Raw genomic sequence first — 18232 nt, 5'->3', positions numbered from 1 at the left:
TAGTGACCGGGCGGTGTGTGTGGGGGGAGGGGCTCCGTGTTAAGGGGGAGGAAATGGGGGAGTGGGGGGCAAAATGCAGGAGGAAATTAGGGGGGAGAAATGGGGTGGGGTGGCGGGGGTTGGCTGGTGGGGGTGGGTGTTGAGCTGACGGACACAGCCTTGATCTTGGAGAATATGGTGACGATGAGGGCCTCCCTAGTCCTCCTCATATGTCGGATCCTCGCCACAGCCTGTCCTCCAACTCTGTCTCCTTGTCGGGCTGGTCATCCACCTCCTCCTCAGACGAGGCCACATAACCCTCTGCCTCCTCCCTCCTCCAACATGTCACCCTGCCAATGTGCCAGATTGTGGAGGGCACAGTAAACCACCGCAAAGCTGGAGTCCCTCTGGCAGTGTACTGCAAGGCACCATGCTCACAGGGCAATATGTGTGCCATCGATCGCCCCCTGGACATGGGGCATCCCGGCGATGGCAAATCCTGCAGCCCGGACACCTGGCTCCAGGTCGAGAGTGATATAGTCGGATGCCTGGGCATACAGAGCATCCGTCACTTCCTGTGGGCTGATGGCTGTGATATGCCACGCAGGTCCCTGCCCGGACCCTGGACTGACCCAGGGGCACAGAAGCTTAGGTTTGCGGTGACCTACATGGCCACCGGGAGCGGGTGTCTTCCTTTTCCATGGGGTGCCACATCCTCGTGGATAGGGCTGCACTGTCTCCCCGTTGAGACGTAGTCTTCTGCAGCATATGGTGTCCATCAGCTTATGGAATGACCAATGACATCTGTGGGCCGTTGCTGGCCTCCCCTTAGCCTGATGGGCAGCTGGGTCTTCAAAGTGTGCTGCAGCCCCCTGCACATGTGGTGCTGCCACCAGCCTGTGTTGGCACAGCTGCCTTCTCCGGCGTCTGCCTGCCTCATCTGCCACAAGCACAGCGACAGCAGCCTCTGCGGGATCCACACAAGCAAACATTGTTTTATCTGGAAGGAATTGGAGGAAGAGAGAGACCGACAGTCAGTTAGAGCTTCCATCCCAGGACCATCAAATTCCCAATCCTCCCCATGACTGCCCTGCCTCCTTTCAAAGTGCCATCCAGTGAGCCAGTTGTGCTGGGAAACCTTGCTCTGCACACTCACCCCCTTGTCACATCTGTAGACCCTAGACCCCAGGCCTCTACCAGGAACATTAAGGAGACCATGCTCAGCTGCTCTCTGCTCATCCACATACTTACCCTTTGGCCGCAAGAGGGTCCTCAGTGCTGAAGCCCGGCTCTTTAGTGTTTGATTCTTGGCAGCTGCCTCTATGATGCTGACACTCCCAGAGTTCAGGCAGTGTTCAGGCATCAAAGGTTGCTGGACATGAAAATACACTAACCATCCTCTAAAACATGGCACTTGTGCTTTCAAGGTGGAACTTGAAATGTTTTCACTAACAAGGCCAATTCCTCATTTGAAATAGCCTTCAGCTGTGAAGCTAGAGGCTGCTCACAGTCAAAGGGGGTGAAATTGACTTTGAGGAGAGAAGCTGCAGCAGGGCTCTGTCCTGGGAGATGTTGGGAGGACAGGCAGGCAGCAGCTGTGGGCCGGAATTCCCCCGGAATCGGCGGAGCGGCCCGTACCGTCGCCAAAGAGCGGCGTGAACCACTCCGGCATTGGGCCCCCCGGAGGTTGCGGAATCCTCCATACTTCCGGGGGCTAGGCCGGCGCTGGAGGGGTTGGCGCTGGAGGGGTTGGCGCTGGAGGGGTTGGCGCCGCACCAACCAGCGCCGAAGGGCCGCCGCGAGTTGGCGTATGCGCAGGACTGCCAGCGTGTTCTGGCGTGTGCAGGGGGTTTCTTCTCCGCGCCGGCCATGGCGGAGCCTTACAAAGGCCGGCGGGGAGGGAAAGAGTGCCCCCACGGCACAGGCCCGCCCGTAGATCGGTGGGCCCCGATCGCAGGCCAGGCCACCGTGGGGGGCCGCCCGCAGGGCCGGATCCCTCCATGTCCCCCCCGAGGGCTTCGCTTGCCGCCCTCAGAGCCAGGTCCCGCCGGTATGGACCATGTCCAATCCATGCCGGCCGGACGGGTCGAAAACGGGCGGCCCCTCGAATTGCCGGAGGGGGGGGGGGGGGGTGCTGCCAACGGCCCCCGACTCGCACGGCGTGATTCTCGCTCCCGCCCGGAAACCGGCGCCGGAGAATTCGGCAGCCAGCGTTGGAGCGGCGGGGCGGTATTCACGCCGCCGCCCCCCCGATGATATCCGACCCAGCGGGGGGTCGGAGAATCCCGGCCGTGGTTGCTCCTGCTATAGGTGCCCACAATGTTTAAAATGTCTTGAAGACTTCACAGATGCAAAATCTACCCCCCGCCGCCCCCCTCCCCCTGCCCCACCCTAATCCGTCCCAGGGGCGACCCCAAACTGGAATGTTCCAGTCCCCCCCGACCAATTCCAATCCCTGGAAGGGCCCCATCCGCTCCCTCGAGCCCTGGGGTAGCAGCTCCGGTGTCCTTGAGCTGCATGTTGCAAAATGGAAGGGGCGATTCACTGCCTCACTCCCCTTCAGTAGCCATCGCGCCAGCTTCACGTTTTTGAAAAGTACTGAACGACTCCCGTGTGACTTCCCGCTGGGCAGTGGGATAATTCCCGGGACGCCGCTGCGTTTGACTTCAAATCTTGCTAATGAGATTGAAATTAATGCAAATTAGGGTTAATGACATTCTCGCCATTTTTTGGCGATATCCAGAAATTGCCATTGGGAAAGGGGGGGGGGGGGGTGAATCGCAAAATTGTTTGCTCCGAGCGCGAATCTCGATTGCGCTATTCATCTGATGTGTCAGGCGCATCGCAGTCGCTGTATCACACCCTAAATAATTTTTGGGGGAAACTGCACCATATGTCTCTCCACCTCTTCTCTCATTATGGCCCTTGCTGCCTGTTGAGTGCAGCAGGTGTAAGAAGTGCCAGATCAGTCCTTGGGGGCCCCAGGATGAGTAAGTTAGCTGTGCAAGTTCTATTGGGTGGGTAGGGTTAAAAGAGCCTCCACTGCAACTGGGCACCATCTTCTGGCCCCGTTACGCTCTCGCTCAAGCATATACCCCCATCGACTGCCGATGCCTCTGGCAGTGCGGCTGAAGGCTATTGCTGATAGGGAACTGGCAATCATGGTTAAGTGAGCACTTGACACATCCCAAGTGGATTCCCGTGGATGGGCAGACCATATAGTATGTTGGGTATCATTGCCCAGCATCCCAATCACACCTTGATGCATAGACATTGTGCCTGAACATTGCGGGAGGCAACACCACACCTTAAGACCATAAGACATAGGAGCAGAATTAGGCCACTCGGCCCATCGAGTCTGCTCCGCCATTCAATCATGGCTGGTATTTTTCTCATCCCCGTTCTCCTGCCTTCTCCCCATAACCCCTGATCCCCTTATTAATCAAGATTAATCAGCAACCAACATCTGAACACCCAGGGGATGGGACACAGCTCTGGGGACATGTCCACAGCCGCAGGGTGGGTGGGGGGCCAAGCGGAGGGGGGATGCCTGGAGAGATGGGCCAAGGGTTTAGAGGTCAGCCCGCAATGCGTAAGGAAGTGACAGAGGCAGCATAATAGTTGTGCACAAAGGTGTTTAGTGTGTTTTATAATCTCCCACTCTTCCGATGGTGCCGACCCCCACCCCCCTACATCCAACACCCCCTCCCTCCTCCCCTGGTGCCCAGCTGGTTAGAGCTCCGGCTGCCCCCGCACCATCTGGCTGTGCCAGCCCTGGCGGCTCCCCGATGTCTGAATCATGGTGTTGACGCCCTTAGCGATGCTCCTCATTGACTGGGACAAGCTTTGCAGTGCTGAGAGCGGGGTATGTCCCGCAGAACCTCACCAAGGTCAGCCAGGTACTGGGTGACATCCCCCAGAAAGTCGGACATTCTGCCGAGACCCTCAGCAATGGCCGTCACCGACAGCACCTTGGACACCTTCACTCATGCTGCCGACGCCGTGCACCAGGCTCACCACTGCGGTGGCCAGTGTTGGCCATCAGTGCCATGCATTGCCGGCACCATCTCGTGGGCCCGTAGCTTCTCGGACTCCTCCTTGTCCCATGGATCTGCTGGAGTGACACTGACATTTCCCTCTGAATGTCCCGACTGCACCCTATCCTCCCAATCAGGTGCGAGTACCTCTGTTCCAGAGGCTCAGCATCAGGCTGGAACCAAGCTGGGTTCTGAGATCCAGCAGACCTACGACTGCTGTCTTGCCTGGGGGTTCCTGCCTCCACCTGATATACATCAGCAGCTGTGTGGTGCTCAGCAGATTGTGCACCAGAAGCCTGTCCACTAACATTTCCCACCGAGGGGTGTGTCTCTGCGCTGATGGAGGGTGGGGATGACAGCTGTGACACATCCATTATGTCTTCCCCGGAGTTCTCCGCCGAGGTGTTCTCCTCGGAATCAGGAGAGGGTGTCTCCCGGGATGGGTCGGCGCTGTCGGCTGGAGGACCTGCAGGAGAATGGTCATGTGGTCAGTGGGAGGGATGGGTCAGTCAGTAAGGCAACGACAACTCACATTTGACAGGTCCACTGGGTGGGGCCTGGTGGGTCCTCACCTCTGTCCGCCAGCCTCCACCAGGGTGACCGCTCTGTCCGCAGCCACCTCTGTCACCTCCAGGGCATACTCCTCGAAGAAGGTGAGGGTTCTTAAGGGCGGCACCCCTCCGCCAGTCTGGGCCCTCTCCCGACGATTATGGGAGAGCTTTTTCTGAGGAGGCAAGAGGGGGCACCATTAGCCACACGCGTGGCTCACAGTGGTGGGGGAGGATTGGGGGGGGCTGAAGGGGGAGGGGGTGGAGGGATGGTTTGGGGTCGCTTGGGGAGTTGGGGGGTGGATGCTCCCTTGGGAGGGTGGGGGCATGTTGTTGTCTACTCACTCGTGCTGCCCGGTGTCGGTCATTGACCTTCTTCCGACACTGGAGGCCAGTCTTCCTGGTCACACTCCCCGAGCTCACAGCTGCCGCCACCTCATCCCAGGCAACACTGGCCTGCCCTGTGGCTGACTCTCCTGGACCCTTGAGGGAACAGGACATCCCTCCTGGCATCCACAGCATCTAGCAGCCTCCTCAGATCTGCGTCCCCGCATCTTGGGGCCGGTCTCTTTGGCGCCATTGTTGCGAGCTGGCTGGGGTTAGCTGAGCAGGTGCAGCTTGCGTGCTGCTTGATTTTGCTAGCAGGGGGTTGGCAAGCGGGGTCCCGGCAAATCAGCTGGCGAGCCTTCATTTGCGGTGTGAAGCCCGTGAGGCCTTACTTTTTTGAAAAATATTTTTATTCTCCATTTTCACATTTTCATTATAATTTGCCCCCCACCAACAAACAGTGAACGGTAACGAATACAATGTCAATCCCCTTATTAATAACAACGATCCCATCCTCCCACCACCCCCCAAACAACGACCCACCTGACAACATAAGCATCCAATAAAACAAACCCTCCCAAGGTGGAAAAAAGAAAAAGGAATCAGGAATCGCCCCTGGTCATCGTTGACACATATAGTCCACCCCCCCCCCCCTCATATTCAATGCCATCCAATCCCCGGAAGAGTACCGTGAATGGCACCCATAAATTGTAGACACCCCGCCCCCCCAACCCCCTCCCAAACTCCTCCCCTCCACTTCCTCTTGTAAACTCCTCCCCCCAACCTCGGTTCCTTCCCCCAATTTTTCACCCCGGCTAGACTCACCGAAACCTGTTCTGCCAGGCTCCGATGCCCGCAGCCCCTTCCCCCACCTCACTCCCATTCACTGGCCGGCTTAAACCGGCCAACGTGGAGGCCCCCACCTGGGTCTCCTTCCCCCTTGCCCGGTCCCAGGAAAACCAAAAAATCCCCTTTAGCACACAACCCCCACAGAACCATCATTGCAAATGAAAGTCCCATCTCTTCCCTTGTCCAAATATATACAGCGTCGACTCATTTAGTACATACACCAACACGCAGTGAAAAAATAAAGTTACATGAGGCTACATCGGTACACAACCATTTCTCAATTCTGCCACAGTCCTTCTGCCTTCGCAAACTCCTTCGCCGCTTCCGCCGTCCCAAAATAAAAGTCCTTGGATTTGTCGGTCACCCTCAATATACTATATACTATGCCGCACTGCACCTTGCAGATGTACAATGCCTTCTTCACCCGGCTGAAGGCAGCCCGCCTCCTCGCCAGCTCCACCGTAAATTCCTGGTATATGCGTATACCAGCTCCAGCCCACTGCACCACCCGCTTCTGCTTTGCCCAGCACAAGACCTTCTCCTTCACGCTCTACCTACGGAAACACACAGTTATTGCTCTTGGCGGCTCACTCGCCTTTGGTATAGGCCTCCATGACCGATGAGCCCGATCCAGTTCGTATCGAGAGGGATCGTCCCCCTCCCCCAACATCGTGGCAAGATATTCCGTCGGCCTCGGGTCTTCCACCCTTTCGGGCAGACCCACGATCCTCAGATTCTGTCGCCTGGATCTGTTTTCCAGGTCTTCCATTTTGGCTCGCAGACCCTTGGTGGTCTCTGTCACCTTCCGCAACTCCTTCCCCATCGAGGTGAGTTGATCACTGTGCTGCGATAATGCCTCTTCCACTTCCTTCTGTGTCTCACCTTGCTCCTGCACCTCCGCTGCTGCGCTTGATACCGCCGCCCTCACCGGGGCAATCGCCTCCCCCACCAGCACTTTCAATACCGCCCCCATCTCCTTCTTCATCGTTTCCATGTGTTTGTGAACTGTTTTTCAAGTTCCACAGCCATCACCTTCTTCTGCTGTGAGCGATGCGACCTCCCCTGGTGCTCCAGCCTCCGCTTTCCTCACAGTTCCTGCGCTGACTTTTCCACTCACCGGCGGACTTTCATTAACCCCCTTTTTCACGGCCATTTTTTTTCTCAAGCTTGGACATTTCTCCTCCCTGGGCCTTCTTACAGCTTTTTCAGCCTCCGTTGCCCTTGGGACTGGGCGTTAAAACTCCAAACTTTCTATTCCCGAGCGGAGCCCTCCAGTGTATGACTGTCTCCCGCCCGCCGTCACCGGAAATCCGCCTGTGAGGCCTTATTAAGTGAACCAATTAACGTTGAATAGCGTTGCTGGCCTCACTGGGAGCATCGGGAAGCTCATGGCAATTACCGCTCGCAACTACACTTGGAAATCTTTCCAGACAATCGCACCTACCATGTCAGCCAGATTATCCTCCCAATTAAACTTGTTAACGTCAACAGGCACAAGCATTTACAAGGACGTCAAGAAATATTTTTCTTGGCTTACGATTGGCTTCAGGAAGCAAAGTACTGTACACACCCCTGTCAGCATCAACGGGGCCGAGGTGGAGATGGTTAGCAGTTTCAAATTCCTAGGGGTATACATCTCCAAAAATCTATCCTGGTCTGCCCACATCGACGCTACCACTAAGAAAGTACAACAGCGCCTACACTTCCTCAGGAAACTAGGAAATTCGGCATGTCGACATTAACTCTTACCAACTTTTACAGATGCACCATAGAAAGCATCCTATCTGGCTGCATCACAGCCTGGTATGGCAACTGCTCGGCCCAAGACTGCAAGAAATTTGCAGAGTCGTGAAGACAGCCCAGTCCATCACATAAACCTACCTCCCATCCATTGACTCCATCTACACCTCCCGCTGCCTGGGGAAAGCAGATAGCATAATCAAAGACCCCTCCCACCCGGCTTACTCACTCTTCCAACTTCTTCCATCAGGAGGGAGATACAAAAGTCTGAGAACACGCACGAAGGAGACTCAAAAACAGCTTCTTCCCCACTGTCACCAGACTCCAAATGACCCTCATATGGACTGACCTCATTAACACTACACCCCTGTATGCTTCACCTGATGCCAGTGTTATCTAGTTACATTGTGTACCCTGTGTTGCCCTATTATGTATTTTCTTTTATTTCCTTTTCTTTTCATGTACTTAATGATCCGTTGAGCTGCTCGCAGAAAAATATTTTTCACTGTACCTCAGTACACGTGACAATAAACAAATCCAAAATCCAAATCCGAATAATGGTGATCAATAGCATTCTCACCCTGTAAAGCAATGTGCTGCTGTCACAACCCATGAATGTTGTACCAGCACTCCTCCACACATCACATTCCCATTCAGCGTCAACAACACCAGCCACGGCCAGCTCCCTCGCGCTGCTATGTTACCGCCAACAATCCTCCCCATGGCAACCGTGTCATTGGATGCCGCTGCTTTCTGACCACAAGTGGCTGAAAGAAAGAGAATACTTTGAAATACTGTTCAAACACTGCTACAACCTGAAAAATAAAATCAGCCTGAAAATACACAACAGCATCCTGGAAATGTCGCCCTCCATCCTGGCGTGGAAAATATTGATTTTTTTTTTACATGCTAGTTTGATGCAACATTAATAACCAACTTGCACATTGTAACTTACCTCAGAAGACAGGCGGGAAGAGAGAGAGAGAGAGGGGCAGTGGGCAGATACTTAAAAAAATAAATTTTAATGCAGTTATTTAAAGCTCCTGGTAGGGGAGTCTAGAACCGGGGGGGGAAATTTCAAAACATGGAGGACGCCACATGGGACCGGGATGAGAAGTTTTTTTTATTCAGAGGCTTGTGAATCTTAGCAATTCTCTGCACCAGAGGACTGTGGAAGCTCCGTCATTGAGCTTGTTAAAAGCAGAGATTGTCAGATTTCTAAATACCAATGGCAGGAAGGGATTTGGGGGTAGTGTGGGAAAAAGGCATTGAAGAGGATGATCAGCCATAGAATCATAGAATTTACAGTGCAGAAGGAGGCCATTCGGCCCATCGAGTCTGCACCGGCTCTTGGAAAGAGCACCCCACCCAAGGTCAACACCTCCACCCTATCCCCGTAACCCAGTAACCCCACCCAACACTAAGGGCAATTTTGGACACTAAGGGCAATTTATCATGGCCAATCCACCTAACCTGCACATCTTTGGGCTATAGGAGGAAACCGGAGCACCCGGAGGAAACCCACGCACACACGGGGAGAACGTGCAGACTGCGCACAGACAGTGACCCAAGCCGGGAATCGAACCTGGGACCCTGGAGCTGCGAAGCAATTGTGCTAACCACAATGCTACCGTGCTGCCCACTATGATAATATGATCATATTGAATGGCGGAATAGGCCCAACAGGCTGAATGGCCTCCCCCTGCTACTATGTTCCAGTTGGACTCTATATAAAGTATTGTTTTCAGTTCTGTAAATGGTACCTCAGAAGGGATATTGGCGGTGCGATTCTCTGTTCCTGAGACTAAGGCCGGGATTCTCCGCTATCCAGCGGGGCGGGCCGTACCGGCGCCGAGGAGTGGCGTGAATCACTCCGGCGTCGGGCCGCCCGGAAGGAGCGGAATCCTCCGCACCTTCAGGGGCTAGGCGGGCGCTGGCAGGCTTGGCGCCGTGCCAGCCGGCTCCTGCGGGGTTGGCGCTGCGCCAACCGGCACAGAAGGGCCTCAGCCGGCGGGCACGAGTTGGCGCATGCGCGGGAGTGCCAGCGTGTTCTGGCGTTATCCCAGCGCATGCGCAGGGGGGTTCTTCTCCACGCCGGCCATGGCAGAACGTTACAGCGGCCGGCGCAGAGGGAAAGTGTGCCCCCACAGCACAGGCCCGCCCGCAGATCGGCGGGCCCCGATCACGGGCCAGGCCACCGTGGCAGCCCCCCTGGGGCCAGATCCCCCCACGCCCCCCTGAGGACTCCGCAGGCCGCCCGCAGAGCCAGGTCCCGCTGGTAAGGACCTTGTTTGATTTACGCCGGCGGGACTGGCCGAAAACAGGTGGCCACTCGGCCACGCGGAGCGGAGAATCGCCAGGGGGGTCACAGCTGGCCACCTCCAATCCTGCTGTATCGTCTGGGGATCAACCTGATGTTAGGGCCCGTGAGGCCAGAAAGTTAGACACCAGTTAGGTTGGCACGGGTGCAGGGCACAGTTTAGTTACAGGGGCTCGGGCACAAAGCTGTATATACATTGTCACATTAAACACCTGTTCACACTGTTGCAACCTGACTCAGTGCTCTGTCAGATGAGTGTGTGGGGTGGGCTGGCCTGGACTGGTGAGAGAAGGTGTGGGGGAAATGGGCGAACATTGTGGGTGGCCTGGGCTCTCACCCCCCCCTCCACCCGGACCGTCCCCACCACCGTCACCCCAGGGATCCGATGGGACCCTGTGATGGAATGGTCAGCTCGCATGCAGGGATCACCCAGGTGCACGTTGTAAGTGCTACCGTGGGCAGGAGTCAGACATCAGCGAACGATGTGGAGCACCAGAGCTCATCGCAGAACGGGTTGTCATCATCCTGCATCCCATGGACCAGACCTGGTGTTACTGCCAACCCAGGGCCTGTACCCTGTAGTGCGGCAGGTATGTATCACGGAAAGGGTTGCAGGCGAGGGGGTGGCCCAGGGGGGATTGCAGTGTCTGCGCCTCTGGCCAGTGCCCTCCACCCAATTTGGTGAACCTGGAGGTAATCAGAGCGTCCCATACACATTGGTCCTGGTGCACACATCGTGCGGCCTCCTGTGCCAGCCTGGGCTCCATGTCCTGCCTATTCTCCCCTCCCCACATCCTCCTCATCGGACCAAGACTGGTGTTCCTCCTCCTCATCCAGCACATCGTCCCTCTGCTGTGCAATATTGTGGGGGACGCAGCAGGCCGCCAAGGTGCGGGCGACCCTCTCAGTATCATACTGGAGAGACCCATATCGTCAGGAGACCCAAGCACCGCTCATTCATGCTTCACGTTCCTGGTGGTTGTATGGATGTCATTGTAGAGGGTCTCCGCGTCGGTCTGTGGCCTCCCAATAGGCGCCTTCAGCCACGACCGCAATGGATAATCCCTGTCACCCAGGAGCCAACTCCGCAGTTAGGGGGGCATCTCGAACATGTCATAAATCGTCATGTGTGCCAGGATGAAGGCGTTTTGCACACTGCCTGGATATCAGGCGCAGACATGCATGATGTACAGCTGGTAGGGGTTATGGCGGAGGGTGAGGTGCACGGGTGGAGGCACCCATACAGCTGGTGTCACTCTGCAGAAGTAGGGCCCAAGGTGGGTAGTCAATGGGGTGCACAGCAAGATGGCAGTCTTGCAGGCTGCGGCAATGGCGGTCCATGCCTGGACCGCCATTGCCCCAGTCCCATGGGGGGGCTACCCCAGTCACATGGCCCATTCCCCCATCACCCCCCCCCCTTCCTCCGGCACTGGCAGGGCTGCCCCCCCCCCCCCCCCCACCCCAGTCAGCCCGACCAGTGTCCGGCCCAGCAGCTCACGGGTACACCTCTCCGTGTCCTACCTCCTCTCTCTCCCTCATCAGCCATGACGCGGTTTCATGATTTTTAAAAGCATCGAAGGCGGATAATCATGGAGGTCCCGGAGATTACCGGGTCAGGCCCACTAATGATATGCAAATGGCGTTTACTGTGCGTGCATTCCGGACCCCATTGACGCCACTGTTGAGGTGATGGAGAATTGCGATTTGGCGTCAAATCGGCGCCCGCCGCAATTTTGGCGTCAGAACCTATTTCCCACCCTGTCGCATTTCACGATTTCGGCATCAGCCAACGGAGAATCCCGTCCATTGTTTTTGTTGTCTTTTATTCTCTATCTGTACCAAATTGTTGGAATCTATCTAATTGACTCCCATTTGAAATGTTTGTCATTTGCGAATTCGCCATTTGCGATAATTTCCAAGAATGTTACTCCTATGAATGGAAGGACTTTACTGTAGATCGATTTCTAAAGTAGATATACCAGGTAATAAAAGTTCCATATTACCAGTACATCCCATACAAAGTGGCCTTCATTTCCATTAGCTAGATCACTATTGCTGCCACTTCCCTACATTGTTGCATTGTTATTTCAGATGTGTGGAATTTAATGCTTACCTTTCCTTTCAGAGTTTAGTACAGAATTCAGGCTCTTCGTGCTGCCTGTCTGACCTGTAAATGGCAATAGAAGCACTATTACAATCCTTATAGTGAGTGAATTCAACAGTACTCCACTGACCATTCCGTATTGTTTAGTTAAACTAGTTTCACACCATTGCCTTTGTAGGAATGGTCCCAAAATGCAACTAAGAGTTAATTAATTCACTACTGTGAGGAGGAGGATACGCAGTAGAAGTGGTGTTAAGATGTCTTGTATATAAACAGGTCCAAACCACCAATCCAAGTGCCTAGAATGGTGCTGCTTGGTGCAAACTGCATTTGTTGGTTAATACATACTGCACTGAAGGATCCTGGCATGACAGTGCTCTTCCATCTGTTTCAGACAGCCCATAATACGATGCCCTCCTTCTGGACAATACGTCTGATAATACCAACATGCCTTACTCAGCTCCCATTGACGCTCAGCCTCAGCTTCCAGCAACTGTGCTCTCGAAATGATGTCACAGCTGGGCTCGGAGGTAGGCGGCACCCCCGAAACTAAAAACAAGGCAAATAAAAAGCAATAACCAATGATGGCACAGGACACCATCTAATTAACAATGTTTGAAATGCAGATTTTACCTGACCTGCCCACCATATGACAAAAATCTTCCCTTTAGGCAAAATGAAAGAGGTAGTGTTGAAGAATATTGACAACGGTGTTCTTTGTTCCATTAATTGGGACATTATGATGAAAATAAAGCTTTATGCTGATATCCATAGATGTCTTATATTTATCTATTTTAAACATGGTGCTAATCCACTTCCAAATGCTGCACAGAAATGAGCTATCTCAGAAAGTTGTCCGGATCACAAAAAGCCTTGGTTACGAATTAAGACCATGAGACATAGGAGCAGAATTAGGCCATTCGGCCCATCGAATCTGCTCCGTCATTCAATCATTGCTGATATTTTCTCATCCCCATTCTCCTGCCTTCTCCCCATAACCCCTGATCCCCTTAGTGAATTAGTGAAGTTAAAGGTGACTTTTGAAGAGGAGCGTGTATTTTTTAATTTATTTTTCCAATTAAGGGGTAATTTAGCGTGGCCAATCCACATACCTGCCACATCTTGGGGTTGTGGGAGTGAGACCCGCACAGACATGGGGAGAATGTGTAAAGTCCACACGGACAGTGACCCGGAGCCGGGATCGAACCCGGGTCTTCGGCGCCATAAGGCAGCAGCGCTAACCACCATGATGCCTCAAGAAACAAGTATTTTAAATGCCAATTTCATATTCAACATTCCTGACGACAACATCATTTGCAACCGATGTGCCAGTCATGCTAATAGAGGTGGGTGTTTCAGCAGCTTGAAAATTTTCCAAAACAATTTTTGTGCAAGAGCCTCACATATCCCCAGGTGGTTCTCAATCCTATCTGTCCTACTGGGTATAGGAGAATGTCCAAGGCATGGAAACCCAACTGTTTGAAGTTCTGTCAGGAGCCAACTGGAACTGCTGCAGAATGTATGCGTTCTTTAATTGGACCTCATCAGACACAAACATTGTGCACCTTTCTGGAATACGATAGCAACCTCTCACTCCCCATTAAGAAAATCTCTGCAATAATGCTCAGGGCTCAATGGAGTAATTTAATGATTACTGGACTAACAGTTTGTGTCCTGCAGATTTACCTCACGGTAACCAGATGGAGGACAATGGTGAAGTATTAGCAGTCAAAGCAGTGCACTCTAGGTGCCAGTGTTGAACATTGCAGGGCACTGAGACCTAATCCTCCTCCATAATGCATGTCAACTGTGTAGACAGAGCAGTAACTCTTCAGTAGTGAAATGTGCTCAAGGCCTATTGAAACCATGGGGAATTTTTCCCATGCTCACGGAGGCGGGTTTGAAGGTGGAGGTGGCTGGGAAAATATGAAATAATGCTGTTGGACAGGTATGCCGATGAGTACCCATTTCCCAGAGGTTGTGTGCGCTGCCAGAAACCCACCCGGCAGTGGTGGAAAGCCAATTGAGCTTGTTAATTCGATTGAAATCAGCAAATCTGTGGACACCTGCAGGCAGAGGCTGACCGTGGCATGAAAAGCTCTGACAGGCTGTTGTCATGGCTATTGCTGGGAGTGACAAAATGGATGACAGTTCCTTCATCCTTAACCCTTTTTGTGCCATTCACCTTCACAGCACTCTCAATGCAGCCACAGTGAAGGCTGCCAGCAACCTTCTCAATAACACCTACTGAATGGTCCTCTGGCCTCCTCAACCCACCCCCTTTTCCTAATCGATGGCCTTTCCAAATTGGGTACCTTCAGGAAGATCGAACCAGAGGGCTCGCCACTCTCGCCCCCACATTTGGAACAGGAAATTAAGCGCCCTGCATTTAAAAACAATGGTTTCAATTCAACCCCCATTTTGTTCAACTCCCATTTCCTATTTAATGAGACTTGCTTCCCACACTGTCACTGAAGTGCCTGAGAAGCATGAGCAGGCTGATTGAAAAGTTGCTCTCCTGTTCGCCATTACCTTCCTAGACTGTCACCAGGCTAACCAGCAGCTTGCAATCTGGGCTCAAGAGGGCAATATTGCTCCGGCATTGTGCTCCTCCTCCCACTGGTCAGTTTATTACACACTAATGATGCTGGGAAACTGGCTCAGCTTTGCGCAGGGACTTGCCACGCCCATTGAATCAGCCACTGTGGCACTTGACAGGCTGTTTTATCTGTGGGAGGGAGCAAATTCACCAAGTCTGATCATGTCCTTTCCCAGTATCTGCATACACACGCTTTCAACACATTTCGTTGGTTAAAGACTTCTGGCCAATCTCTCTTGCTGTAAACTGGGCGCTGATATGAATCAGAGCAGGGCCCCTATTGGAGCCAAAGCTGAGATCAGCCAGCGGGGGGAATAGCACTCAATTACCTTATGAGCGCAAATACCTATTGGCTTTCAGTTGACTTATACGTGATTTAATCCTTTATTAATTTTGTTTATCTTTCATACTCTTTTAGGTTGTCTCATACTTTTATTGGTGTCGCCCGGCAGTTACATGTCTCACCTACCGCACTGAGTTGTTCTGTTGCTGCAGTGCTTAAACAAACATACTGCGCAGTAGTTGCATTCTTTCAGGTGGAGATTTCTCTTCTTGAGCACTTCATCCAGCACTAATAATGCATTCTTCAACGCTGCTTCCAGAATGATTGTGCCCTTGCTCGACAACTCTACAAATGCACAGGGAAAAGAATACATTTATGTTATCGAAGATAATCTCAGTTTCAACCCACTTTTTAAAAGATATTGTGGCAGGCTGTGTGAAATACTCAAATTCACCATTAAAACTATTATTCCTACACTGCCACGCTGACACTTCGACAGGACCTCATTGACTGGAGAGAGTTCTGATCACCCTGAGGTCATGGAAAGTGCTATATAATATCAAATTCTTCGTCCTGTTATTCTAGTGTTGTCTCACAATGTTTATCATTTAAGACTGGATATGACAAGATAACCAAAACTAAATGGGTAAGGAATTGTTTTTACACTTGTCATTGGCACTCTGTGGATCTATGAAATCCACCTGGTATCTATCCCTTTCCATAGACTCATCTCAGTTTTGCTTATGGTCATTCATGCAATAATTCCATTAAGAATGAAGATATTGAAGATAAATCCTGAAGTTATGACATTTTTTCATGAAATAAGTTTAAAATTATGATTTGAACATTCAATTAAGGTTTTCAAAAGTAAACTTGTCATTTGGGACATCATCAGTAGTCACAAAAAATGTTTTTATGTGCTGTTCCAAAACTTTAATCAGCTTGAAGGTTAAATTGGTGTCACACAACCGATTCCATTACTCACTAAACTATTGTCTTAAAAAGCTTTGTCCCCCAAACTATACTAAACATGAGGGACATTAAATTGATCAATGTCAGCTGCATGGAGCGTGGAACATGCTTATTACAAATTGCTAGCTGACTTTTCACCCCACCCAATCTCTTCCACACAACGATAGTTCTAATGCTTTTTGGGAACTCTTTTCCCAGCATCACTGTCACTTTTACTTTGTTTGAAATTAAATATCTCGGTAATATTTTCTATGTCAATGGAAACTAAAAACTGGCATGGCAACAATTCGGCTGACGATTTGTTACAAGCCCGTTTCGTGCTCCTGGCATCGATCAATTCCACCGTCAAGATATTTTTGGATGCACAAACCCCACTACTCCAGAATAAATATAGCCCACATCTTCTCTGCAAACCCAGCTGGTCCCAAACAATGTACAAATAGTCTGGTACAACACAGCGTAACCAGAATTATTCCATATACTTAACAAGGAGGAAACATTAGTCAGGGACTAAATATGTGAAGTACTTTTGGCTACACTGATGCCTAATAAAAAATTGGCGCTTAATTATCTCTGCAATAATCTTACCAATTGCCGATATCAAGTGTGGCCCTGTGTCTCACTGTCAGTAGGAACGATTGATATTGTTTATACTGCCTAAGAATTGAACAACCCCCTTTCTGTATTCACAAATCTCTCAGCTATTTCAGGGCTTGTGCAGCTGTGCAACAGCTCACGATTCCTCATATTTTAGATATTAATTATTCCTCTCCAGTTCCAAGATGTTAGCTACTCAACCCATCAGTAACCTTTCTTTTCCCCGCCCACTTTCTACCTTTCCACCTCTAAATATCAGGCTGAAACGTGACTCCTTGCAAATATTCAGAGCAAACAGGTGCATTTCTGATTGATTAACATTGTGAGAGTAAACAAGTGCTTCCAAATACTGCAGGTACTCTCTGGGTGTTCCCGTATTTATGTGTGATGCTTATATCCCTGGTAGGCACATTTGGAGACAATCATGTGTAAGTGTCTTGAAATGTTAGCTGATTTTTCACATTTGCAATTACAGCTAGTAAATCCAATACAGCTTGCATAATCAGTGTAGTGCAATGGCAGCTGTCAATAATATACATGCTCACAAATATTTCCTGCATGTTGAAAGCTTGGTTTTTAGTCCTGACAGAATGCTGAAATGAGCGTGCATGCGTGTGCAAGTGCAAGGGGTCCATATGCCTTCTTGTGCTTAACAGTTATAAATAAAGCTTTTTAAAAATAAATGCACAGTGTAATTAATGTCAGCGTGTATGTGCAGCATTACAGAATGAAGGATAAGCTCACCTTCCAAGGCGCTGGGTGGCAGTTTGTATACATCTTTGTTCAGTGGAGCAGCCAAGCTCATCTTTACGGTCAGTAAGAAATACAGCAACATCCTCCTCATAAAGCCCTGTGAAGGATTTGATTCCAAACTTCCTTCAGATTTTTGAACAAACTCTTGAGACTCTGTTCTGCTGGGAAGTAAATCTTATTGTTTTGTTGCTGAAGTTTGCTTTGCACCGGTTTAGATGACAGTGGGGAGTGCAGAGTTTTGTATATATAGGCTGAGGGGGGAAGCAGGAGTTTCCCATGAATTACAGACAAACAGTTGAATTCATTACTACAGAGAGTGGAGTTTGTAGGGCTGGCTGATTGTGGGGTGTCTGTCCTCCTCTGAATAGCTGCATTGTGCTCCAAACACGACCCAAACGGCAGCATCAAAGCTAAACTAATGATCAAGAGCCTGGGCGCTGGCATTGATCATTTTCATTCCTTTGTCTTCCAGAATAAAATATTGTCAGTTTGGATCACTTTTGTCCAAGGGAATATTCTGCCAGAAAAAAGAAGGCGAACAAATCATTAAGCATGCTAGCCTGATCTGAAACACACATATATAATTAATTACTAGGGGTCAACTGTTTTAAAGAAGCACTTCAAATGAACACTAGAAACGTTTCATATTCCAAACTTTACGTAATCACCAAAACATAATAGAACAACCAATTGGTCATTGTAATGATTTACGTGGCAATCACGCTCAGAAGGCTTTGAAGCAGAAATGCTGTCCTTAAATCACACTACTGCTTCAACTTTATAGTAGGCAGACTCAACAGAACCATTGAGCAATATTGAATGAGAAATATTTTTATTTTATACACGTTTAGAATGTAAGGCAATGATTATCAAGAAACTGAATGTTGAACAAAATGATTTGCAGCTTTGGAACATCTTGGCTTTCCAGAAGACCATAAGATATAGGAACATAGTTAGGCCATTCGGCCCATCGAGTCTGCTTCACCATTCGATCATAGATGATATGTTCCTCATCCCCATCCTTCTGCCTTCTCCCCATTACCCCTGATCCGCTTATTAATCAAGAAATCCCCTTACTAATTAAGAACACCAGATTTGTGCTTGAGGTGCTGTTACCTACAGGG

General features: G+C 50.9%; 1 protein-coding gene across 1 annotated transcript in view; it reads right to left on the bottom strand.

Annotated features, from left to right (window-relative positions):
* prss56 (serine protease 56) overlaps positions 1-17406 on the bottom strand; it is a 104292-nt gene extending 86886 nt beyond the window's left edge. The window contains exons 1-5 of the mRNA XM_072474179.1: positions 17100-17406; positions 14973-15131; positions 12253-12453; positions 11914-11967; positions 8061-8247 (exon numbers count right to left, since the gene is read on the bottom strand). Coding sequence (XP_072330280.1) covers positions 8061-8247; positions 11914-11967; positions 12253-12453; positions 14973-15131; positions 17100-17199 — 701 coding nt within the window. The 5' untranslated portion in view covers positions 17200-17406. The remainder of the gene's footprint in view (positions 1-8060; positions 8248-11913; positions 11968-12252; positions 12454-14972; positions 15132-17099) is intronic.
* Positions 17407-18232: the final 826 nt, after the last annotated feature.

This window comes from Scyliorhinus torazame, chromosome 14 (assembly GCF_047496885.1).
Source record: "Scyliorhinus torazame isolate Kashiwa2021f chromosome 14, sScyTor2.1, whole genome shotgun sequence".
NCBI lineage: Eukaryota > Metazoa > Chordata > Chondrichthyes > Carcharhiniformes > Scyliorhinidae > Scyliorhinus > Scyliorhinus torazame.
The sequence above is the reverse complement of the archived record's forward strand: the minus strand, read 5'-3'. Positions and strand labels throughout refer to the sequence as shown.